At 48.8% G+C, this 24540-nt stretch overlaps 1 protein-coding gene and 4 long non-coding RNA genes across 5 annotated transcripts in view; 2 read left to right on the forward strand and 3 right to left on the reverse strand.

Annotated features, from left to right (window-relative positions):
- The window catches only part of LOC309373614, a 48970-nt gene extending 36318 nt beyond the window's left edge, over positions 1–12652 (reverse strand). The window contains exon 1 of the long non-coding RNA XR_014170092.1: positions 12580–12652. This is a non-coding gene — a long non-coding RNA (uncharacterized lncRNA). The remainder of the gene's footprint in view (positions 1–12579) is intronic.
- On the forward strand, positions 2821–19962 carry LOC309373632. Its single transcript, XR_014170112.1, has 2 exons — positions 2821–3926; positions 17840–19962. It is a non-coding gene; the product is annotated as an uncharacterized lncRNA (long non-coding RNA).
- On the reverse strand, positions 7682–10063 carry LOC309373646. Its single transcript, XR_014170125.1, has 3 exons — positions 9986–10063; positions 9622–9760; positions 7682–9276 (listed from the first exon to the last, which is right to left on the reverse strand). It is a non-coding gene; the product is annotated as an uncharacterized lncRNA (long non-coding RNA).
- LOC309373622 lies at positions 13386–14845 on the forward strand. The gene is made up of 2 exons (XR_014170103.1): positions 13386–13490; positions 13842–14845. It is a non-coding gene; the product is annotated as an uncharacterized lncRNA (long non-coding RNA).
- Positions 19963–24201, reverse strand: FOXA2 (forkhead box A2). Its single transcript, XM_081917862.1, has 2 exons — positions 23994–24201; positions 19963–22082 (listed from the first exon to the last, which is right to left on the reverse strand). Exons 1-2 carry the CDS (start codon positions 24078–24080, stop codon positions 20805–20807), a joined length of 1365 nt encoding a protein of 454 aa, XP_081773988.1. The 5' UTR covers positions 24081–24201; the 3' UTR covers positions 19963–20804.
- Between the last annotated feature and the right edge of the window lie 339 nt (positions 24202–24540).

Here is a 24540-nt window from a genome sequence, read left to right on the forward strand (position 1 = left end):
CTGGTTATTTGCAAGTAACTTCCTTATGACTGCTGATCTCAACTACCTGTTTCTCGATAGACTTCCAGAACTTGGCTTATGGTCACAATGAGCAAGAGGTTAAAAGTCTGTCCAAGGGAGTTAAATTAGCTTCGTTTGACCTGGATCATCCCATGTTTAGTTTTAAATAGACTTTTCAGAGCTACCATTTAACATTTAACTTACTCTTGGGGACGGCGCTTCTCAAGCCTCATGAGCAAAATGTCAACGTTATGTTTCCTTTCTCGCGAGAGCTCCGCTAGGTTGCTACACCTCTAACTGGGTCCTCCCTCGGCGGCTTCAATTGGATTTGCATTTGTTAAAAGAAATGGTTAGCATTCAATTTCATGCTTGATTTCTACTGTAAATACTGAGCCCCATCTTCGCTCCCCCTCCGTGCTCACTGGGCCTGAACAAGCCGAAAAATGCTTTTCGGAAAATCACGTTTCGGAGTCTGCAAACGCTGCTATCAGCAGACTCCACCTGAAGAATAGTTTTGCAAGACGGAGCACATCCCCCAAGACATCGTCCTCCTCTCGAGCGGAGCTGCGCGCGGCACTTCTGCGCAAAGCACTTGGCCGGCGGGGGGGTCAGGATCGCTCTTTTTAACCCTTCGATCGTCTACGGCTGGGATAGAGTCCGGTCCAACCAGTGGCTGCAAATAAACCTGGATCTCTCCCTCTTGCCAGCGCTTGTCTACGAAAAAACTGAGATTTTAAGGTTGAGTTTGCTTGGAAGGAAGGGCCGGGGACACCACGAGAACCTTACCTCCAAGGAAGCTTAGGAGCGCCCACTTGAAGCTGGTGAGACTTCATTGGCAGCAGGGGTGCCAACTTGAATAAATTAGCGGGGGCAGGTAAGCTCCATCCCGCATAATTGATCACATAATTATGCACACGCACACTATTTGAATGGCAATGCCAATCAACTGGGGGGAGCGGGCCCCTCAAATATTTTATTGGGGGGGCTGGGTCTTCATAGGAATTGGCTCCTATTCTGCGCAGTAAACAGCACTGCCCGCTCGTCGAACCTTTCCACCTGGCACAGGCGAGGCCTTCGCCACGGTCAGCAGCACCAGCCTTTGCCCGGGGGCACTTCCGTCAGCTCTGACTGAACGAGCCAGCTAACAATGCACGATGGCAGGATCCCCGCTGCAAACATTCTGGAAAGGAAGGAGAGGACCTGCAGTGGGCAAGCGTCGACACTGACGAGACTGTGCCTGCGCTTTGGGGGGGGGGGGGACCCGCCTTTAGAGAAGAGTAATAGGACGTGGATCGGATGGCAATTTCTGTGCATGCCATTAGTAGTTTTGGAGGAGAGGGCGTTTGGGCAGGGACGACCTATCTGCTCCTCAGCAAGTTGCGGTTGCGGTTGGTGTTATTTATGCCCTTTCTAGACAGACCGTCGATCCTCACATTCCTCTGGGAGGGGCTCCAGAAGTCGATAAACCACACAGATCGAATCGACGAAACAGTGTGGAAATGTGAATGTTCAAAGCGAAAAGACCCTTGCCCTCAAGTCCAGACGAACCTCTTCCTACTGAGAACGAAGTGCATTTCGAAGCCTGAGCGCCGCAATTCATCCCTTGAATGGAAGGGCTTTCAGAGCTGCCCCTTTCCACCCACCAGCGAGAGCTCACGCAGTAACGGGCCACGGAGTACCCCGCCCTTCAGAAAGGACTCTGCAGCAAGTTGACTCTGAAGGGTTGGAGAGCTAGCGGGGACCAGTGATGCAGCTGGAGCTACGCTGGGCAAGTCCAGGCCGCCCTCAGTCAAATGACCTCCCAGAGATGCTCGGGGGCAGCCGCCAACACGCCCCGGGGCAGCACTTGAGCTGGCCATGCCGGGGCTGACATGATTCCTGCAGCACCTTTTCTTCTTCCTTTTTAAAAACGCTTCCGTTTTCAGTGGGCAGCAGACAGGGCACGTCCACAGTTAGAGATGTCCCTCTTATTATGTTTGCTTTAAATATACATTTCCTCCTGCTTTTCTCCAGCAAAATGGTGATTCTTCCCAATAACAAAAACCACCAGTATGGTCCTTCAGCCCTTGTGGCACCGCCTTCTGTGGGTCTTGCTTCAATAGAACCGAACAACTCCTTTTTCAGTCCGTTGAAGACTGGCGGAGAACGAAATGAGCACCCTAGAGCCAAGAAGCAGCTCGGCCTGAGAACGCAGATGTTAAGTCCCACCGACTTCCATGCAGGGTCTTCAGAGCCTCCCATAACGCCCACCGTCAAGACTGGATTCTAAACCATTGTTCATTTATTAAATTTGTATACCGCTCTTCATCTGGAGATCTTAGGGCTGTTCGCAGCACAAAAGTACAATATAAAAACACAAAATACATAATAAAAACAAAACCATCCCCCCACCCCCACGGATGCTTTGGTTAGTTGTCATCGGTCTGTCTCGGGAGACAATGGAAGAAAAGTGCGCCTTCCGGGGTGAAGTCCAACTGTTGGAGAGTTAGGGCACTTTAATGGGTCGATTAATCAGCTAAATGTCCTGATTAATCGGAGGAAGCCAACCGGCCAGGACGAATTTTAATCCATGGTTCTCGGAATGAAGCGCATACCTCTGATGATCCCTAGATTCTGTTGTGTTACTTGTGAAAGGGAGTGAAAAAGAAGACACTAAAATGATTTTTAAGCTTTTCCCTGATAAACAACAAGCTCACCCACACGTGGCTTAATATGCCTGAGGCACCTATATTTTATTTTAAATGTTTGCTTACCTTTTTAAAAAAACCTTTTAAAGCTGTATTGATTAATGGGATTTGAGCAATATGCTGATATAAAAAAGAAAGAAACAAGCAATTATTATATTGCTTTAATAAACCGTAAAGTATTTAGTTGTTAAGAGCCCTGGACACTTTGACGCCTTCACAATCCAGATCACCTCCCCATACAAAAAGTTCCACATAAGCGAGTACCCAAAATGCTTCAACTATTTTTTATCATCATCCTCATCCTCATCACCCTGCTACAGTGGGTTTGGTTCATCCTGACTATTACAGCTCCCTCCCTGGGTTAGCAAGACCCGCTGGGATTCAATAGACGTAACAGGGCTGCAGAATCGTCCGCTTCTCTGGCATCAGCACGCGCGCACAAAACACGCGGAGGACCCCTCATTTTTGCTTTTTTTTCTGGCTGCAAACGCTCCTTTTGCAAACCTGCGGGCCCGCTCCCCAGCCTTTGGAAGTAAGGTGGAGACCCCATGAACGTAACACCTGCCAGTCAGGTGTCAGAGCACCCGCAGCAGCTCTAAATGCCCACCTGCTGGATCTCTCTCTCACACTCGCACATCCATGCACCCCTCTTTGTCCTTAGGAATTCGTCGCGAGACGTTTTAAGAGGTAGCGGCCTCTCGGATGAGGGGAGGTGTCGCTTGCTGCAAGTGGCTCGGTTGGGGGGGGACGAGGCCAGCTCCTTGGCGATGTTTACCCAGAGAGGGTGGAATCTAAAGGACGCTCTCGACAATCAATGGAGCCTTGTCTCAGGTTACCGAGCTGAGCTCCCCTAAATGAGTCCAGCAGGCTGATAACCGCAGGTTAAAGGCACCTGAGATAAACGGCTTCCAGTGGCTTGATGTTAGAGAAGATAAGCAGGGGCGGGGGGATGTGCTTTTTATCTGCTGGAACTAGAGCAGGTTTCATTCACCGAGTCGCGATTAGAGAAGGATGAGAGTCTTTTGTAAGGTTGCATAGGACGGAGGCCAAGAAAGGATAGCATCGCAATTCTCCCTTCTTCTTGGGGCTTCATGGAAGTGAGGTGCTGGAAAGAGTGGGGCTGTCCTCCTGAACTACAGCCCCCACTCCCTGCCTACTCCTAGGGGCCGAGGTCCCTTGCTCCCCCAATAGGCGACACTCCCATGGGAAGACCCTGGAAAGCGCCTGCCGGTGGTGCCAGTAAGTGAACTCGATCAAGCCTTGGTATAAGACAGGTTCACACGTTCATGATCTTTCCGAAAACCATACTATGGAGCGCTTGGAAGGAAGGAGATGAATCTCTTGAATCACCCCCATGAAGTGTTCAGACCTGCTCCAACTAGCCTAAGGGTGTCACACTTTTAGATCTCGCAACGACCTGCTTCAGCGTTCAGCAAACAGTACCTGCGTGCAATCCTATGCATGTTTACTCAGTGATTGATCTCATTGGCTTTGATTGGGTAAGGGCTTGATTAAGAACCCTTACCCCAAAAAGATGTGGGGTTTTTTGCATTCTGCTCAGGGTTGCAGATGGCTGGCTACTGAACCGGCTAGCGCCTGCCATTTACTCCGAAGCAGACTAATTGACTTTGCATCAGACGTCACTTTGAAATGAATAGCTTTGCACGTCGGCGCTTAGCGGGCCCTCTATTAAAGTTACGCAGACTTACATTACTTTAAAAGATTCAATCAAAACATTTATTTCCTCAATAAATATCTGAACTACAATAACGGTAGTAGTTATAATAGCCCACCAAATATAAGAATTGTTAAGGCTGTAATACTATGCACGCTTACTTGAGAGTAAATCCCAATTGATCTCACTGGAGTTTACCTTCCAGTAACCATGCGTGTCCAGTTTATTATAACCTTGTGTCCAACTCTTATATAATTGTATCAAGTAGACTTAAGATGCTTGTTTTGGGGTGGGATGTGGCCTTCAGCATCTAAACTGCAATCTTGTGCACACAAACCTGAGGGTAAACGTCATGGGACTCTGTGAAGCTTACTTCCGAGTAGACTGTTGGTCATAATCTGGATTGTCCTGCGAGGCAAAACTCACTTGGCTTCAGGAATTTGTGTCAGATCCACATTTGTGGATTATCTTCTCCCCACCACCCGAATTTCGAATTCTAGTGAAAGTCAGCCAGATAGGGGCTGATGTTTTTTCGGAAATAAATCCCGCTGAGATCCTACAAGTCTATAGGATTGCTGCCGGTATTGTTTGTATATACCAAATATGGTATGAAACCTACAGGAAGATGGAATGGGTTTCACACACCTAGGAGCTAAAGCATAACTTCGAAGCGATCCATTGATTTCCACGAAACCTTCTTCCCTATTAACTTGCTTAAAGTCTCCCCGAAAGGCGAAGGCCCCGCGCAGGTGGAAGAGAAAGTGAGGGACAGCAGAGCCGAAGCTGGATCTAGAACGCAAATGAATGAGTGGATTATTCATTCTGAACGGCATTGTTAATTAAGGCTTCCAACTTAAACATACTTTACCAGAAATTAAGCCCCACTGAACGGCTCCTGCATGCGACTCAGTCCACAAATCTGGACTGATGCTGCGGCCACAGACTACATAATATTTCATCGTAATCGTGTGTGAGGATGCCAACCCTTCAGCGGGCATCTGTACCTGCACTTTTAACAGCAGTTCCGTCTGCAGGAAATTGAGATGAATTCCTCTCACCTCCACGAAAGAGGGTTGCAGATCAAGAACGCTGTTAGAGGCACAGCAACCAGATCTGATTGCAAAGTTGGAAGCCATTTATATATGAGATTAATTTTGCTCTAAATAATTCTTGTTCTTTGGGTGCTTGTTTGGCAAGGCCTATTCCCTACTGGTAGGAGAATTGCTTCCCTTCTGAATTTTAACTTTTCAAAGATTTGGGGAAAGCAATTAGAATGAAAAAGTCAGGACAGACAATCATGGCTTTGAGTGCAAATTAACCCAGCGCCTCCACCTTTAAAAATGGTATCAAATTGCACATGGCCCTTGATTTATTGTCTCTAGCCTGGGGTTTTTTAATGCATAGCTTACTATGTTTTAATTTTGCACCTGTTTGTTTGGGGGTCTAGAGGACTTAATGCTGGAATGCAAACTTTTTCTTTTCTTTTCGTCTTCTATCATACCAAACTGACAAAGCGAACTGGCAAGAAGTATCAGTGAAATGAAATTGCTTTTTTGGTATTGATAAGGTTTAAGCAATTGGAGGGAGCGAATAGGTATTTTCATCATTTACTTTCTAAAATATATGAATTTCTATGTTTTTATTGCCAATTTTGCTAAGAATAGCAAAAAAAATCCTTTAAAAAAATCCTCGTAGCGAGTTCAGTATCATGTAGGCATGTAAAGTATAACTGCTGAAACCAGTTGGCCTTACTTCCGAGTAAGAGTAGGAAGGATCAGACTTCAAAGCTAGCTGACCACTTGCTTCAGTGGGATATGAAGGATTCCTAAACCTGGACTGGATAGCAGGGTGCGAACCTACATACACTTCCCAAACAGTAAGTCAATGCGGCTTACTTGCAAGTAGACATGGGTAGGCTCGCACTATTGCAATACACTCGTATGCGTATCTACTGAGAAGTAAAGGAGAATTAAGTTCAATTAGACTTACTCTCAGGTATATGCGTATAAAACCAACTTTACAACGCAGCTCTATTTATCTGTTCAAAAGAAAGGCCGATTTAGTCTGCCAAATAAGTCTGCTTACACCAATTGCCATGTACACTAACTCAGGAGTCAGTCTCACTTTGTTCAAGGGCGCGTATCCATTTATTTTACTAATTAGATACATCCAAATGAATTATTATATTTTCACTACACACGCGCGCGCACACACACACACACACACACAACATTAGTAGCAAACTGCTCAACCCCTTCTCAATTGACAGAACAAGAATAAGGCTATCAAAAGAAAAATTCTCGCTTCGTTCATATAATAAAATAACAGAGCAAGGGACCATAAATCACCGAACGACATATCTCCCCGTTTAATTTTTACTTTTTCGAAGGTTAGACGTTGCCGAGGTAGTTAAACTGGTGGGGTGAACCCTTTTCTTTCCGCCCACCCAACCCACAATTATCCGGCTTCCTTCTATGAAGTTTCTAGATTAATATCGGTGGAGCGAAAGGCGAGAGAATTCCCCGCTTGAACGGCAGGATTAGAAATATTTCTAGAAGAAAGAAGAGGGTGTGAATTGACTTTAGCCTGCAATCGTCTAAAGCGGAATTACAGCTTGTAAAATAGGTCTCCATCAGTCTCCCGGGAGACGGGCTCAGTTCGACTTGGGTGTTCCAGCTCCTTCTTACCCCTCGCAATAATTAGCTCCATCTCGGTCCCAAGCGTGTGTCTTCCCCACCCCCACACCAGTGTTTCCTTATCCCCAATAAATGTTGTTGCTGTTTTGCCTGGCCCCCAAGTCCAACAAACTTCTGGGGCACCCAAGGGACTTGCCCTGTTTACAAAAGGGTGGCGGCAAAAGATGCAAGATGCGAAAAAGAAGAAGGTTTGGGGTGCCCAACTCAGAGCTTGCGGCCGCCCTTGGGGGCTGGTGGGTTTGCCTTTAAGAAAGGAGAGAAGGGAGGGGGCGAAAGTGAGGAGTGTGACTTTCTTATCAAAGTGCGGGAAATGTCATTTTCTTTGTGCTTTGATGTCTGGTTGTCTTTCAGCCCATCCTTGCATGTCATTACCAGACTCCCAACAGAGAAAGAGGTGTGGGGCTTTTTTTTGGTTTGGTTTTGTTTTGATGGGAAGTAAAGAAAAGAGTTGGTGGGGGGAGGAGAAGACGAGGATAAAATAGGGATGCACAATTAGATGATTTCTGCCCTTCTATTACAGCGGTGAATGGCAGAATTCTTGACAGAGTAGCGAACCGGCGGGTCTATTCTTAACTGGTTGAGTTAACATATACGGGTGTAAAGCGCCAGGGGCGGGCGGGTGGGTGAGGTTTCTTGTTATTTCCCCCCTCAGGTCTTTTTCCTTTAGAGAAAGTCGAGTTCTGAAGCAATTTCATCCGTTAAAAAAAGGAAAGGAAAGGGGAAATAGTCTGTTAGATCAATATTGAAGCAATGTTGCATGAAACCAAGTCAGGATTAGTCCAGGGAGCCACGTTGTTTCTGTGGGTCCAATTCAGCCACCCCCAAATCCCAAAATATTGCTAGTCTCGCAGATTTCCAAAGAACTAAATCCCCTCCAGTTGGGTTCAAGTTTACCCGATCAAAACCGTGATGAATTTCAGTTCAGATCAGTGGAGCTGACTCCTCAGTTAGGACACTTGCTTGGGAGTAAACTTGGTTGAGCATAGAGGAGTCTACGTCTGCGTAAGCTTGCATAGTATGGGGCTGCAAAGCTGCAGTCCTTCTTCACCCACTAACCTGCGACTATTGACCTCAAGAGGCATTGCATTTTTGAGTCCATATGCTTACCTGGGGCTAAGCCCAATTCCACGGGGTTGCCTCCTGAGTAAACACGCATCAGTAGAGGCTGCGTGTCAGTTCGACTTCTCTTTCCAGAAAAGGTTTTAAATGTTCGAGACTGCAAAGCTGCCTGGCTAATCCCCTGACAGCCGAGCTTTCTGTATACATGGCATTAAAACACATTGACGCAGCGCAGCCGCAACGCTCTTTTCTCCTTCAGGATTAATAGGTGTTCTGGACACTTGGACTTAGGGTGAGATGTGTTGAAAAGGAAATAAGACTCATAAACCTCTATGAAAGTTTGAATCGCTGGATAATGAAGAGAACAGGACTCCCTCACCTTCAGTTGCTCCACAGAAAAGGGAAATTTACTAACTATAGGTTGCATGATAAACCATAGCAGCTGAAATGTCCTCTCTCATGCAGCAACTAAAGGGGCACGAGCGCTGCCTTCTTGGTTCACCTGACCATTCTTATTACTAGGGAAGTGCAGCCCATTGAAATCCATCTAACTTGCCTCGAAAAAACTGCGTTTCCCATCTGGGGTGCGTCTTTTGTGATTCAGGGAACTCCTTCTTTGCCAAAGTCTTCCGCCACCTTACGGTGCAGCGCCGGGTCCTCGAAAGGAGATTCCTAGGTGTGTGTGTGCTGTGGGGGTTTGGGGTTACCCTGAACTGTTCATCGAGGAAAGTCTCCAGGCAGTTAAAGAGGGTCAAACGCTGCTTACACTTGTGCCACCTAAACAGAGAAGAGCAGGAGGCCGAGGGGCATCGGCCGGGAGATGGACAAGGAGGGGAGTCCTGAGGACGGAATGGACTAAACGGCCCTAAGGAGGGAGGCGGTGGCTTTCCGCTTTATAGACAATGCTAGACACGGTTGCCATAGCGGCGAGGACGCCTCAGCGTATGTATGCTTCTTAACGCAGCAACGGGGGCGCAGGGGGGCACCGAGGAGGAGCGGGGCCGGGGACGGAGAGGGGAGTCGGGGGGCCTCGTCCTCCTATCCCATCTACGGTTAGCTAGACGAAAAAAGGCGCAGCGCGCTTTCTGGGTCTTGGTTGATCCACGTCGCCTTTGCAACTAAGCGCCCTCCGCCTCTGGAATGCAGCGTCGGATTGTTCCTTTGGTGGATGGAATGGAAATGTTTCTTTACAATCAGCCTAGACGTTCCCACCCCCTTCCTCGTTCTACCCCCCTTGCAAAATGCTGCCTTGCGAGCTCTTAACCCTCATTGTATGTCTTCTGTGCCTGCCTTGCCCCTCCTAGGCGCGCCTCGCGCCTCTCGCCTCTAAATTTAGGACAGGGTTCAACTAAAGATAGGCTCCCGGATCCATCTTCTACCACAGCAGGAGATATTTGGGAGATCTGGTTCTCTTTGGCTTGAATGGGGCAGAGGCGCAGCATCCGGTACTTGTAGGCCCCCTGACTATCTCCGCCGCCCCCCACCAAAAATGCTCTAAACTGACCTCTTGGAAGCCTCCGTGCTTACAAGTGCTTACCTTTGGCTTGGAAGTAAAATTGGGGGGAGGGGAATGAAATTTAGATGGTAAACTCCTTGGGGCGGGGACCTAATCCCCTTTGCTTATGTGTCTCTCGGCTATGTGACTCTTGGTCGCCATCACATTATGACGTAAGGGTTAAAAGGACGTGAGGGGGGGGGGTGTCGAACCACAGTTTGCTTTAGTTCCCTCCAGAACTAGAGGGGATTTCTAAAATGAATAGCTCTGTGGTGTCTTCTGCCTTGACAGCTCTGCCTACTCCACCTCACGCCCCAATCCTCGGTATGCTAGATGCTGGTTGTGATTATTCAGTTCCTAGAAAAAACAGCACTCTGAACTTACCCAGAAGTGATATGAGCATGTTCCAGGGCGGAGCCGTGAGACTGGGCCCAAATTCTATAATTCGCTGAATTGTCCGAATTCCATTTTATTAATAATCATTAAAAAGGCCGGCGGGGGGGTGTTGCCAGCCTGCTGCTGTGCTTTTAAACTGCAGCCTGGCGCAGTGAATTTTGGCGAAGTTTCTTGGTCTGGCTGCACAGGAGCAGTAAAAGAAAATGTTGGCAATCTTGCTTCGAAGGGGAGATTGGTTTCTGCCTAGACGAAGTATGTTTACTATTTATGCACTCATTTTCCTTTTTAAAAAAATCTTGCCAAAAGAAAGATAAGGATCGGAAACACAAAATTGCCCATTTGGCAGATTAAATCTATTTCCAAGCGTCGGCTCCTGGCGCTTTCTGCAAGCCTCTCGCCCGACTCTGAAGCTGCACCTTGCCTGCCTGACCGCCTATCCCAGACACTGAGCGCCTCTTCCCTCAGCCCTCTATCGAAAGACCCGAAGGGAAGGACGTGGATAGACACTCATTTAATGACAAGTAATTGACAAATCCGAGAGGCCGCATTACGAGTGGTCTAGGGGAGTATTAATTATTGAAAAACCATTAGCCTCTCTGTGTGTCCTGCAGAGATCCCATCTTGTTCGGGAAATATAAGCTGTCACGTCAGTTTAGATGGAGGAGAAATCAGATGAGGAACTCCTCCCCCTCCCTCCCTCCGCCGCAAGCCCCACCCGGAGGGAAACCGAGAGCGCAGCGCCCGCGCACAGGCTTCCTACCGAGAAGACCTCTCGCTTTCTTTCCCGAAGTAACTCCTCTGGCTCTGCTCGCCTTTCCCCCGACGCGGCCTTGGATGGCGTTGAAGAGGGAGGGGGAAAGGCCTTGCAAGAGAAGGTCACCGAGGCAAGGAGAGTCAAATCCACGGAGGAGATATGCCGTGTCGCTCCACTTTTTCCTAAAATGCCGCGCCCCCCCCCAAATAGAGATTACTATACAGAAAACAGCTTATCCCCTCTACATCTGATGTTCTGAGGGGCAGAGATTGGTCGACCAATTTAAAAGCTACTGAAAGACGTGGGTCCTAGCTGAGGTTTTGGGGGAACATTACGACTTCACTTCAGTTTTGTATCTGTAAAATGGGGGGAGGGGTCTTTAATAAAGATATGTGATAAATGGGCAAAGGGAGCAAAAGCCGAAGTTAATCTCCTTCAAGTCAACGTTGCCTGAATATGCTTGGCTGGGCTGGACTGAATCTCGCCCTTGTTGTCCGAGCTTTCCCCCGTGCTCAAAGCTCTTTACCACTCATCTCTCCGTTACTACACAACGTGCGACCTTCGGGTGGTGTTGTGGGGCAGAAATAATTCCAAAGCACTTTTCACACACGCACACAAATTGAAAAATGCACATTTAACTCTCTTTTTAAACCAGAGCTACTTCGCAAAGTGGTGTAGAAAATTTGGAAATGCAACCGCCCTGCCCAGGGATCATGGCGGCTTCGCGCCAAAGGTTCGCTTCTCTGTACTGTATAAGAAAGAGCAGGATCCAGCGGGAAGTTCTGAGCAAACCGAATCGGAATGAATGAGAAATGGGCAAAGGTAGCGCAGACAGGAGGACTTCTCGGTGCGCAGCTGAGAGTCACAGTGCATTGCAGACTACGCATTGCCCCAAAGGCCCACGTGTCCAGGGCTTGCGACCTCAGGCTTCCGCGGCCACACAACTGTCCCATGAGCCGCCTCCATCCGTCTTGGGAATTTCGGCTTAAAAACCCCAATTTTTAAGAAGTGTTGTAACTCTTTTGAAGCCATTTCCCTGCAGTGTGATCCTATGCCGGCTTACTTGGAAGAAAGTCCAAATGTCCTCATCTGGGCTCACTCCCAGGTAAGCCTGCACAGCGTGGCGTCCTGCTGCTTCTGAAGCATCAAGGAAGGAAGGAAGGAGTCGGCCGAGGGCGGGTGGCTGGCGCAGAAGCCGAGAAGAAGAGCACAGCTGTTAAGACCCGCCAGCTGCTCCGAACGTCAACAAGGTCGATTCCGAAAAAGGGAGAGGCGAGGCGGGTAAAAAAGCTCGCCTCTCCCAAGCAAAAGAAAAACCTTGCTGGATCAGGCCCAACGGCCCGCCAGAAAGCCCACTGAGCTCAGTGGCACTTGCTTCCGAGTAAGCCTGCATACTCATGCTGCATGATAAGCCAGCACCTCTCTCTCATCCACTTTTTCTGTTCCGCACCCACTTCTTCCCACAACTCCAGCCAGTAAAACTTAAAGAGCCCAGGAGGCCGCTTGAGAATCAGCTCGCCAGGACCTTTAGGGGACGATCCCGGCTTCCCGATAACTATGGGGCAGCCCCCAGCTCACATTCCTCCGCTGGGGAGGAAGGTTTCTCGTAGCCACGGGGAACCTAACGAACATTTTAAATCTGCGGTTCTGGGGTCGGGGGAGATGACCGCTCCCCCCCCTCCTCTAGGCCTGATTCTGACCGGGGATCAGCAGCAGGTAGGAATCAGGCAAGACTCTCAGCTGCCTCTCCCGCCGGCTGCCAGCAGCGCAAAACAACAACGACGCGCACCAGCACCACCAAACTTAAAAGTCCCTACCTGATGCCCTGGAGCTGCGGGTGGCAGAAGCGACGGCGACGAGCCCAGACGCCCCGCTGACTGCAGCTCGGCGGCAAGGCATCGCGGCATTTATTGGAGCGACTGTTGACTTTAGCACAAAGCAAAGATTTCACTGCCCGCTAGTTTAAAAATGAATATTTTACCAAGATATCGATCAGCGTTATAAAATTCAGTTAAGCACAATGGCTCGAAAGGAGCAGAGAACACACGCACACGCACACGCATGCACGCACACGTACACACAGGCAGAAGCATTCCTAATATCTGTGTAAATTTGCTGAAGAATGACGTGCGGCGTGAAGTATACCTCCTGGAATTTGGCGTTAACTATTTATTTATTTATTTTGTTGTTGTTGTTGTTAGTTTACTGGTTTTGCCTATTCGCAGATGGCGGGGACTTAAATCAACCGGCGGTTCCAAAAAAATAACGGGAGGTGGGGTTGAATGAGGAAGGCAGACCGTGTGGTCCTTTGCAAAGCGACCCGGAGAGAACGCGTGAAGAGGAAGTGAAGAGACCCCGACTCTAAAGGACATCTACACGCGCGCGCACATTCCTCCCTCTCTCTTTTCCTTTTTGAAAAGGTCTTTTGGCAGAGGTATATATCTTATCGCTCGGGATCAACGGAGTGGGAGACAGCTAAGTAGTTTAAAACGACCGCAGGCGCGATGGGACCGGCCAGGTTAGAGCATCACATTCGCGTCCCATTGTCCGCGCAATCGCTGCCGTTCCAGGCCTCCATTCTTCTGCGCGACGGGAGCCTTTTATGTGGTAATGAACACACATTTTCCGCTTTGCTTCACAACGTGTGTGTCCTCGCGGGACACAGGCGGGCGGCGGGGAAGCGCGGCCGAATGGGGTCCTCTCCACCCACAGGCCTGTTTTTTAAAAGGTGCCTTTTGGGGGCCCCCAGTCTTCCCGAAAAAACAATGAGGGGGGATTTGAGAGGGATTCGCAAGTTTAGATCACTTCTTAAATCTATTAAAGTTGTGCGGTGGGTGGGGGTGGGCGAGGAGTGGACAGACTGTTGTCCGGAGCGAAAGCAAGTGATATTTTATTTAAATAAATACATATGTCTTCATTTAAATAAATAAATAAATAACCAAATAAAGCTGCTTCGACGATGCAGCCTGAATTAATAAAATTAGAATGTGGGAATAAGGTTGGCCGACGGGCCAGCTTTCCATGCCCTAGAGAAAAATACTGACGATCACATTTTAATTTATTTTTGGATTTCAAAAAGCAATCGCGTCGCCTCCTGCAGATGGAATCTGAGGCCTGAAGAGGGAAGAGTCGAGAGAGGTGTGATCACTAAGGTGCAGATGACCAAAGTTTTGATATGATATGACGGATAGACAGGCAAATATTAGGGCAGAAGAGAAATTTACTAGTAGTCTTCAGTCTGAATGTTCCCTTCATTCCTTTCATGGTAAAAGAGCATTAACCAGGTTGTTGGAGTAAATGTAAAAAAAAAAGTTTATTTCTCACATTTCAGGCTAAGCCTTCTACAGTCCTAAGACATTCTGCTGAACATCAGGTTTCACCATATTTCTAACAGTTACCTTAAATGTACCCACATCTATAGATCAATATCTATAAATTTGGGCAAACAACTACACAGGTGGAAATACAAACCTTCACAAACTAGCATCCAGGTAAGAGTGGCACTTTCCTGACAAGGTATGGCTTGCTGCAGCCATCCAGGTGGGCCTGGAGCACCCGAGAAGGCTACATTTATGAGAGCCGGGTGTGGTTTTATGGGCCGGTTTTTGTTTTGTTTAAATGCAACTGTGTTACAGTATTTCTCAAGTTTGGATTCATGGTGTCAAGTCATTTACACCTGCTTTGCATTTAGTCAAAAATTCCAGCAGTAAAACTGAAGTACTCAAATGTCAAATCTTCCCCAAAACAGGGAACCTGTGCACCAACTGGGTTAAACCACTGAAGGTCTGCCAAATTCTCCTTTACAGTCAGCTTTCCTGCAGAGTTACTTAGAAGAAGTTGGTCATCACCTCACTGGAAATAATTTGTTCACCCAGGCCTTGGGCTGATTAACACTCTATGGTTTTTTAAAATGTGTTTGTGGGAGGGGGCGCTTGTTTGTTCTTGTTTGTTTTATTGTGTATTTTGTATTTTCATGTTGTGAGCTGCCCTGTGATCTTTGGAAGCAGAGGAGTATACAAATTTGATTAATGATGAGGATGATGTCAATTAAAACAAGTAGGGGCATACTCCCCAGAAAGTTTACTGCATTGGAAGGTGAAAACAAACAACTATTACAGGTTATTATTTGTCTATTTATGCCAGGGTGGCTCATAATAATTTTGGGAGGTTAGGGCAAATGAAAATTTGACTCCACACAAGTTAAAAAGTGATGGCGGTGGAAATCTGTAAATTACTTGATTCTGTATGTTGGAGATGTACACTAGAACAACCTGGATCCATGTGGTGCTGCCACATTTGGTGGTACTGCAAAAGTGTGAGCAGGCTTTGGATTGGAGTAAAACCAGTGGGACTTACTCCCAATGGCATTTTCTAGAAGAGGGTCATAATCCTCCACAGGCTAAGAGCAGACTTTATGTATAGTCGACTTGAAGACTATGGAAGACTACTGGAACACCAGCCGCTGGCGTGTCTCGACTGGCACCATAGAGGTACATTTCCAGGGGCTAGGAAAGTTAAATCTGTGGTGTTTGATTTGCAGAGGTTCGCAAATATGAAGGGGTCCTCCCCACTTTCTGAAGAAGAAGACGATTATTTCCAAAAGGGGATCTTATTAAATTCCGTGAGAATTACTTCCAAGTAGAGATGTAGCTTCCAAGTCCTGGGAAAGAGATGCTTTTTCTGAAATAGTTCTATGCACCAAGTCTACTACTGTTCGTTCTCTCGTGTGCGCCACACATCACTGTCTCCTCCCAAAGACGAGCTATGCTTGGCATGGGGAAATCCGACGCCCACACATTTGTCAGGGAAGGATTTCACCTGCAAGTGAGTGTTGTATATGAAACAACCTTTAGCGAGAACGCAATCGGATACTGATCTTTCAGAATGCACTCCGGAGGAAGCTGGAAGGATGCTTATATAGAGCTCTCATTTGCTTCCCATCCATTTATTCGTGCAGCAAATGACACCCTGCGAAATGAGTTTCCGGATCCTAAACATATCCAGTTTAAAAGCCACATGTTCTGTTTATACATCCCACTTTAACCAACCACCTTTAGACTCCCAGCCCTATAATTACCGGTACCTACCTGGAAGACCCATTGAACTCAGTGGGATTTGACATATGTAGGATTGGAATGCAAACGTTCAGCAGAACTGCATTGTGCAAAGCGCTCTCTTTAATGAATTTACGCGGCGCCCTAAGCTTAATTACTCGGAGGACGACTCATTTCCGTTAAAAACTGAAATTCTATGCATGTTTCTTCTGATGGCGTTCAGACTAACTTCTGAACAAACATGCAAAGGGCAGGATGGGCTACAATCCTAGCAAGACTTTCTGGTAAGTCCCAATGAACTCCACGAATGGGGTCGGGCTGCTCTGTGGGAAGGGGATAAACGTTGCCAATTGTGTATTAAAATAGCACCTTGTCCTAAATCGTATTTATTCACGTGAAGAACGTTTCACCAAATTCAGGAGAGGGGTTCTTCTTTCTCTCTTAAAATATGTTTGCAACTCTAAAGACTGCAGGGACCAAGGCTTCAAAAACTCACATACTGATCTGGGAGCAAGTCCCACTGATTTAAAGGACACTTATTTGTAGAAGATGATATTTAGTGTCGCCCTCTTTGAGTAACTGTGCTTAGAACCTTTGTTCATCTGAGCTCCAGTCAGGGAGCATTGGAAGAAGATCTCAACTGGATTCACGCAAGCGCTTGCCTGAATGCATGTAACGGAATCTTTGAGGTGGTAAGAAAGAGTTGCTGTGGTCCGAGTGGAGGCCACAGTCCGCACATGCAAGTCGTCACATGATGAACGGAATCAAAGCCAATCTAAGTAGACGTCTGAGTAAAGGTTTCCGCACGCTCTGTGCATCCATCCATTAGGCTGCCCTATTTTGCATTTTCCTCCTTTTGTTCGCGCTCCAAGTGAAATGTCTCAGAACATCAGTCTCGCGCCCTACAGATGTGGCAGAGGCAGAGCACAGTGGCTAGCAAAAAAGAAAAATAAACAAAAAACCCCTCAACCAATACGTGTTTATTCGGTAGCGAATTGCCTGACATTCAGTGGACCTTACTCCCCGGTAAGTACTCATATCCGAGCAGCCTGAGGTAGGGATGAGGACCTCCCCTCTTATTTCTGCCCTGAATTCCTTAAGTGGCAACTTGTGATGTTAGGATAATACTGACCTACCTTGCCAAGCTGGTGTGAGGATTACAAGACAGAGTATTATGTGAACTGCTTTAGAAACTCTAAAGTTCTGCTAGAGGGCTGGGGTTAAACTATTGAGTTATGCGCCACCGGCGGTTTCTGCCGTTTGGAGTGTGAGTGCCTTGGACGATAGCCTGGGAGACCAGGGCCAGAATCCTACTCAGCCGTGAAGCTCCCTGGGTGACCTTGGGCCAGCCACTCCCACTCAGCCTAACCTGCCTCACAGGGTTGTTGTGTGGCCAAAGGGGGGGGCATGCTCACCACCTCGAGCTCCTTGGAGGACAAGGTGGCATATGAATGCAGTAAATAATAATAAATAAGAAACGAAGTTTTGTTGGACTTCCGTTGGCCAGGTAATCTTCTCTACCTGGGGATTCAACCGAGGTTAGTTCCCATGAACTGACCATGAACCCTGCACCTGCTTCTTGGGAAGGATGCCCCGCTTATTCCAAGTGGATCGATTCTCCATCCAGTGAGCCTTCGCTGGAAGCCGTCCTGCTCCTAACCAGGCTCAGTGCTGCGTCTTTGAGGTCCTGCTAAGCTATGCCCTCGAAAGGCCAACACAAAACCCCCCTTCCTAGGGGGGAACTAGCATCAAATGTCTTCCTTCCGGATGAGCCTTCTGAGCAATGGCGCGCTGCAGCCTGGCTAGAGGTGCGGCACAACGCGTAGCTCGCGTACTCAGAAGTAAGTCCTCCGCAATTCAATAGGTCTTACTTCCAAGTAAGCATCATAAGATATTCAAAAGCCATTGAAGACCTTACTCCTGAGTAAAATATGCATAAGGTGACGCGCATCAGTTTCACTGAAAATCAGTGAAATTCTTAAAATACTCCGAAGTTAAACTTACCGTTTTCAACTGTTTTCAGGATCGGTGTGAAAGGGAAGAATATACTTGGCTGCCTTTGAAGAACTGGTTCGAGATCCACCACCGTCCACCACAGGACTGGGCGATAGTGCTTGTAGTCAGTCGAGAAAATCCACTCTGCCGACTGAGTTTCATTTGGACTCGGCAAGCGAAAGGAAGCTCGTACCTCCCCTTCGCCTTCTGACCAGCTTCTGCCACAGGCAAGGCCTCTCGTGTGTATGTGTTGTCACTGTTGCGTGTGTGTTGTGCGCAGATTTCTGCATGAGCAAGATGGGGACTGATTGGAATCCCATTTACTCATCCCTGTTCTCGCGTCGCTAAGAGTCTCCAAAGAGGAGCCCCGAAGTTTATCCAAAGACGACTTAGAGGAAGAAGACAGGCCTTCTCAGTGAATACGGCTCTGGAGGGCGGACAGAAGAGGAGGAATATAGGAGCATCCAGCTTTCAAACAACTTCCGAATTGCCCAGCATTAGGTTAAAGCCGTCCTTCTTGCTAACTGCGTTTCAAGTAAGCTAGAACCCAAATCTTTAAAGAAAAAGAAACTAGAATTCATCTAGAATTTGTTTTAAAAGTCCCGAAACTCTTAACCCAGCCAGGCGTGTTTTGGTTTCCACTAGGCACCTGAGGCTTCACGCGCTTTCTCTGATGCAGAGAAAGGTTCTAGCAAGCCACACTCAGTTCATTATGAAAGGCAAGAGTAGTCTCGGTTGATGATAGTCAACGTTCCTCGTACTCAAGAGTAGACCCACTGAAACCAATGGTTTATGCTTTTCAAGCCGCCACCTCCCGCTTGGAGTATGATAATGTGGCTTTAATAGTAGTTGTACTTCAGGATTGCTATATTGGCTGCGATTGTGTGGAACGCGAGGCTGAATATCAGGTACAGTCAAAGATGAAGCACTTTTAAGGCCGGAGATTGAATGAGATATGCGGTTAACATTATAAGTGAAATCAATGAGTCATAAAAATACTTTGGCTGAATACTGTGCTGTTATGTAAATGATTCCACCATTATCATGATGCCCAGATGTCGAGAATACCCCTTTTAACAGAGGTTGCAATCCTAGTCATGGACGGGAGTCAGCGGGGATGTCTAGGCAAGTATAACTCGTGGGAGCCTGCCCGATTGCAAATGTGTAAGGTAACCGATGGGCTTTCACAGGATCAAATAAACAAAGCAATATTTAAAGTCAAGTAGGCAAAGCAATAATATACATACATAGAATAGGCAGCATCTATATATATAGGCCTCGACCCAGTCACAGAATCATGAGTTGCAGAGTTGGAAGGGACCACGTGGGTCATCTAATTCAACCCATTACAAGGCTGGAGTATTTTTTTTGTCCAACCTCTGCCAACAAGAAAGCCCCTATTTTCAGTCCGACTTGTCCTAGGACTTCCATGGGCTGCAACTCAGGGAGTTGGCAGACTTTAGGCTTTTCTTATCTATTTTGCTTTTTACTAGAATCCCAAGATCTACCAACCAGATTCTAGTGCCTCTGAGCCCATTCCGGGCCTAGGAGTTGGTCTGCAGTATCAGAACTGAGCTGAGCTCACAGTCCTTTCGCACAACCCCAAAACAACCCCTCAACCCCCTTCATTTCAGCAGTTTACTTTGGACTAAGCAGGAAGTAATTTTGCTAAACAGTTGGGAGTCTGAAACCAAACTGCTTGTGAATCTAGTGCATGTCAGGCAAAGATTTACCATAGATTCAGCTCTGTCTTTACTTGAGAATAAAGTGTATATTTGGGAGTAAGGTTGCAGTTTAGACGTGGAATGGTAAGCGTGCCAAAAAGATTTGATGATGTATGAAACATGATACTCCTAGTTCATATGTGCATTTTAAATACGCATGTTATTGATACAGGCCATCCTGGAGAGGGCCTACTCATAGCACAGTAAGCCCATTGGCAAGCAATATCAAGAGCTAAAATTAGTTCGTTATCTTTCCCGCATCTCTTTGCATTATACTAGAAAATAACAGACAGGTATTATTGTTTAAGTTAAGAAAGGGGAAAAAAAATCTCCAACAGCAATTTAATATATGGTTTGTGATAATTTGGTCGGTCCTTACCAGAATACACATCTATAAACCATAAATAAAGCGTACAAAAACGATAAATTAATTCGATCGGAGTCGTTTACTCTCCCGGTAACATCAAAACTTCCTGTGTCAAATTACAATCTAAAGTCCATTTTGGGGTACCCCCCTCCCCCGAGTTCACAACGCTACAGCCTTTTTGATCCTCAGTTTTGAAATCTAACACCGGTTCACACACACACTTATTTCTGTGTCACTTTCACACCCCAAAATAGATATATTTATAACTCCCCGCAACAAACAAAATAAAGAAACAGACAAGGAGACTCCTAAAAGGAAACCTCCAACTCAAATAAAATTTAAATCGGTGTCTGAAGAAAAGTGACGGTGGTCAAGAGCCGAAGCCCGCGGAACTGGATGTTTTCCACGCCCCACGGTTGTTGGAGATCAATCCTGTTTTCCCGACGCCGGCGAGAAAAGAGTAGAAGAAAAAGGAGCTTTAAATTACACAACAGCAAACGTCGATTGAATATTACGGGAGCCTTTTCTAAACTAGGAGCGGGGCGCGAAGTCCAGGATTCTTTGCCAAAAGTGGTGCGCGGGAGAGATGGGGTCAGTGCGCTCCTCATAGAAAGTTGTCTTTTTCATTTAAAAAATAGGGCTAGAGAATCTTTAGTTGATACAAAGGCGCCGGAGCTCCCAGGTAGGGGGTGGAGGCCACCGGATTGTTTTAGTCCGATGGGCTTTGGATATGGATTGGGATCGGGAGGCGACGCCGTGGAATAAACTGACCTGGCTTTGGGCACCGTTTGGATTCTTTCCAAAGTCTACATCATATCTCAAATCCCCTCCTGCCCAGAGAAGTCTCGGGTTTGTCCTGGGGAGAGAAAGAGGGCATTGGCCCTTAGGGGGTGGGGTGCCCTTTAGGAAGAGTTCATGATGGGCCTGGGGTAGACCCCTTGGTAATAGGAGGCGTCTCCGGCCAAGGGCGAGGTCTCCAGGGCGCTTTTGTTCGTGACGGAGCCCATGGCCAGGCTGCCGGGCACCGGCGAGCCGTAGCTGCTGTAGTGCATCACCTGCTCATAGGCTTTGAGGTCCATTTTGTGGTGCGGGTGGTGCGGGTGGTGCGGGTGGGGGTGGTGCTGGTGCGGGTGGTGCGGATGGTGGGGGTGCTGCTGCTGCTGCTGCTCTGTGGAGGACATCAGGTTGGTGATGGAGAAGGGGTGGTTGAAGGCGTAATGGTGCTCCGCCTTGAGGTGCGCCTCGTGGGAGAGCCCCGCGTGGGCGTGATGCTGCGCCAGCAGGTGCTGCTGCTGCGCCGGCGACGGGGCAGGCTCCGGGTGGCCCTTCAGGTCGGCCAGGGCGCGCTTGTGCTCGTGGCAAGGGGAGGCGCTGGAGTGCGGCGATTCCGGAGCCCCGTTGGGCAGGTCGCGTTCCTGGGGCGCCTGCGAGGCCGCCTTCTTACCTTGCGACGGGGCTCCCGCCGACGAGGCAGGCGAGGCGCCCTGATTCTGCTGCTGCTGCTGTTTGGAGCCCGGCGGCTTGTCGCACTTGAAGCGCTTCTGGCGCCGCAGGTAGCAGCCGTTCTCGAACATGTTGCCCGAGTCCGGGTGCAGAGTCCAGAAGGAGCCTTTGCCCGGCTTGTCCGGCGAGCGCGGCACCTTGAGAAAGCAGTCGTTGAAGGAGAGCGAGTGGCGTATGGAGTTCTGCCAGCGCTGCTGGTTCTGCCGGTAGAAAGGGAACAGGTCCATGATCCACTGGTAGATCTCGCTCAGCGTCAGCATCTTGTTGGGCGACTGCTGGATGGCCATGGTGATGAGGGAGATGTACGAGTAAGGCGGCTTGGCGTGCGTGTAGCTCCGGCGATAGCTCTTGGCGTCGCGGGAGCGGCCCAGGCCCGCCGCTTGCCCGTACGCGCCGCTGCCGCCGGCCCCGACGGGACTCAGCGCCGAGTAAGCGCCCAGCGCGCCCCCCATCGAGCCGGCCTGCGCGCCCAGCGGGCTCAGGCTGGGGCTCAGGTGCGCCGCCATGCTGGCCATGGCCCCCGCGCCGGGAGAGAGGTTCATGCCCGCCGGGCCGGCCGCGTAAGACATGCCCATGGAGCCGCCGGACGCCACCGTCGTCATGTTGCCCGCCGTGCCCATGGCTGGCATGCTCATGTAGCTGTTCATGCCCAGCCCCGCGTTCATGGTGGAGTAACCCTGCAAAGGCGACAAGAGCGGGGAGCCCAGCGGTTAGAGGAGGTGGCCCACCGGTCGTCCCACCCGAGACCCACAACTCCCTGGCCACGGGATGGTGGGCAACCCAGCCCTCAGCCCCAACCACCGCGTATTTCGAGGGAGCTTTCTTTGGTGTAACGGTCTCCTTCGGAGTCTGTGTGATACAATGCTGGAAGGTGAAAGTACCCAGCGCCCCAGTGAACACGGTGCAGGCACTCTTGGCCCCTTGAATTTAAATGGAAGGCTACAGCAGGTGCTTGAATCTGGGGGGCAGTTAAATTGAAACCGGTCAGATTTACATCGGAGTAAACACGGTCCGGAAGCTGTACGCCGGCTCCCTGGCCAATAAAGCGAGATGAGCGCCGCAACCCCAGAGTCGGTCACGACTAGACCTAGTAGTCAGGGGTCCTTTTATCTTTACCTTTAACACGGGAGAGGATCGGCTTGTAAATCTCGCCAAATACAATCTAAAAAGGGGCAGGGGGAGCGCCTAACTTAGACTCGATCGTGTCTATGGTTAGGATAGGGGTCCAAGCATTGCAACCTTGGATACCAAATGCGCTAAGCTGATACAGGTCCCAGTGAAATCGATGACATACAAAACAACAACAACAACAACAACAACAGGACAAAGTCGACCAGTCTGGTCATAACAGTATTCCTGCACCCTCATTTTAAAAATTCCCGTTGGCTTTAATGAGCCTTTGCCCAAATAACGTGTTTCTTATTGCGATGGAAGAAAAGTGGGTGTTTAAAATATTTCCTTGTTCGTTGGCTGGGGAATTGTTCCTGTTAAAACCCAAATGCTAATGCAAATCTACCAGAAAGCAAGCCCGCTCTCTACCGCACACACTTTCGGGGTCTAACCGTGCGATCCTATGCTTGCTTACTCAGAAGTAAACCCCACTGTGTTTCGCGGGATTCACCCCCAGCTAAGCGCGCAGAGGATTAGAGCCTCAGACCCCCATATCTGACTCCCCCGAAGCCTTTCGGTTTCCAATCCTGAGCGATTCTCTTGGGTTTCAATGCAATTTACTTCCCAAGTCACTTGTGTTATAGTTTCTTAACCCAATAGAAGCCGGGTCCATCAAAACGACTCGATAGAATTTGTGTTTCGTTTCAGTAGGATTCGATTTCAACCCGAATTTCTCATACACTGACTATGGAATATCCGTCGTGATCTTCCGACAACTTTGTTTCTTTACTGCGGGGGAGGATTGCATCGAAATCACTCGGGGGTCAAGACCTCAGCCCTAGGCAGAATTAAGCGCCATGGAAATCGGTGTGGGGGCTCTGTTCAAAATCCAAGGGTAAAAATGGGGCTGACGGCTCCAGGAGGGAACCTGAAATGTGATTTGACTCAAGGAGGGAAAAGATCTCGGTTGTCAAGACCCGGCTGGTTTCTGGAGCAAAGGAAGGAGGCAGGCAGCCTGGAGAGCGGCAGGAGCTTGTGCGTAAAGCTTTGCTCCGCTCATTCAAGAAAGAATTCTTGTCCGGCTTTGGGTTTCATTTGTCCCCAGACTCCGAGCCCTCCCAGGGCGAGATTTCGAGCAATAAATGCGCCCCCTCTTCCCCAGGTTCCTTATAGCTCCCCCCTCAAACGCCCTTCCCCCCCCAACCTCTCTCTGCCAAACACAACTTTGTTAGGATAGCGCGGCTAGGCATGGCAAAGGATTTGGAGGCTTCGCAAGTCAATATTTGATCACAAAGTTAATATTATCTCAAGGCTAACACAGTGTTGTATAAAAAGAGGGCGAGAGGGAGAGAGGGAGAGAGAGAGTCCTGTTTTTTAGCGGGAGGAGGAGGCTTGGGGATTGGGTGGGGGACCCACACACAAACAGAGAGAGCGAGAGAGACACCCACCCACGCAAACAGACAGAAGTTGCCATTTACCTCCGGCTCGCCGTAGTAGTTGCTCCACTCCGTGTGCTCGTGTCCTTCCATTTTCACGACTCCTAGCATACTGGAAGCGGAGTGCATGGCAGTTTAAAATTTAACAGCCACAACAAGCGACGACAGAGGGAGAGAGAGCAATCCAAAAAAAGGGGGGGGGGGAGAGAAAAGGAAAACACCCTCCTCGATAGCCCTCCCTCCTTCTCCTTGCCTCGTTCCCTCTCTCCCTCTCCCTTCCTCCCTTCTCCCTCCCTCTTTCCTTCCCTCCCTCCCTCCCTCCTTCTTCCCCCTCCCTCTATGTGTGTGTGGGGGGAGGGGGAGGGTGGGCTCGCTTTGCGTGGGGTTTCTCCCTGCCCGCTATTGCTGCTGCCGTTGCCGCTGCTACTACTACTGCTTGGGTGGGTTTCGCTGAGAAGAGTTGCCCGGAGGCGAAGGCAAGGAGGAGGAGGAGGGTGGAAGGAGGAGGAGGAAACGAAGTGGTGCAGTGACGTGGGTGCCGGAGTGATATAGCAGCCAGAGGCCAGGCTAGCCTCCAATCCCCAGGTCC

This window comes from Podarcis melisellensis (genome assembly GCF_964234715.1).
Source record: "Podarcis melisellensis genome assembly, chromosome: 7".
Lineage (NCBI taxonomy): Eukaryota > Metazoa > Chordata > Lepidosauria > Squamata > Lacertidae > Podarcis > Podarcis melisellensis.

Bases quoted from the DNA above. Each gene is read 5' to 3' on its own strand.
- FOXA2 (XM_081917862.1), bottom strand. From the start codon at position 24,080: ATGCACTCCGCTTCCAGTATGCTAGGAGTCGTGAAAATGGAAGGACAC. The intron at 22,083-23,993 runs GTAAATGGCAAC...TCGCCTTTGCAG, and splicing joins ACTACTACGGCGAGCCGGAG to GGTTACTCCACCATGAACGC.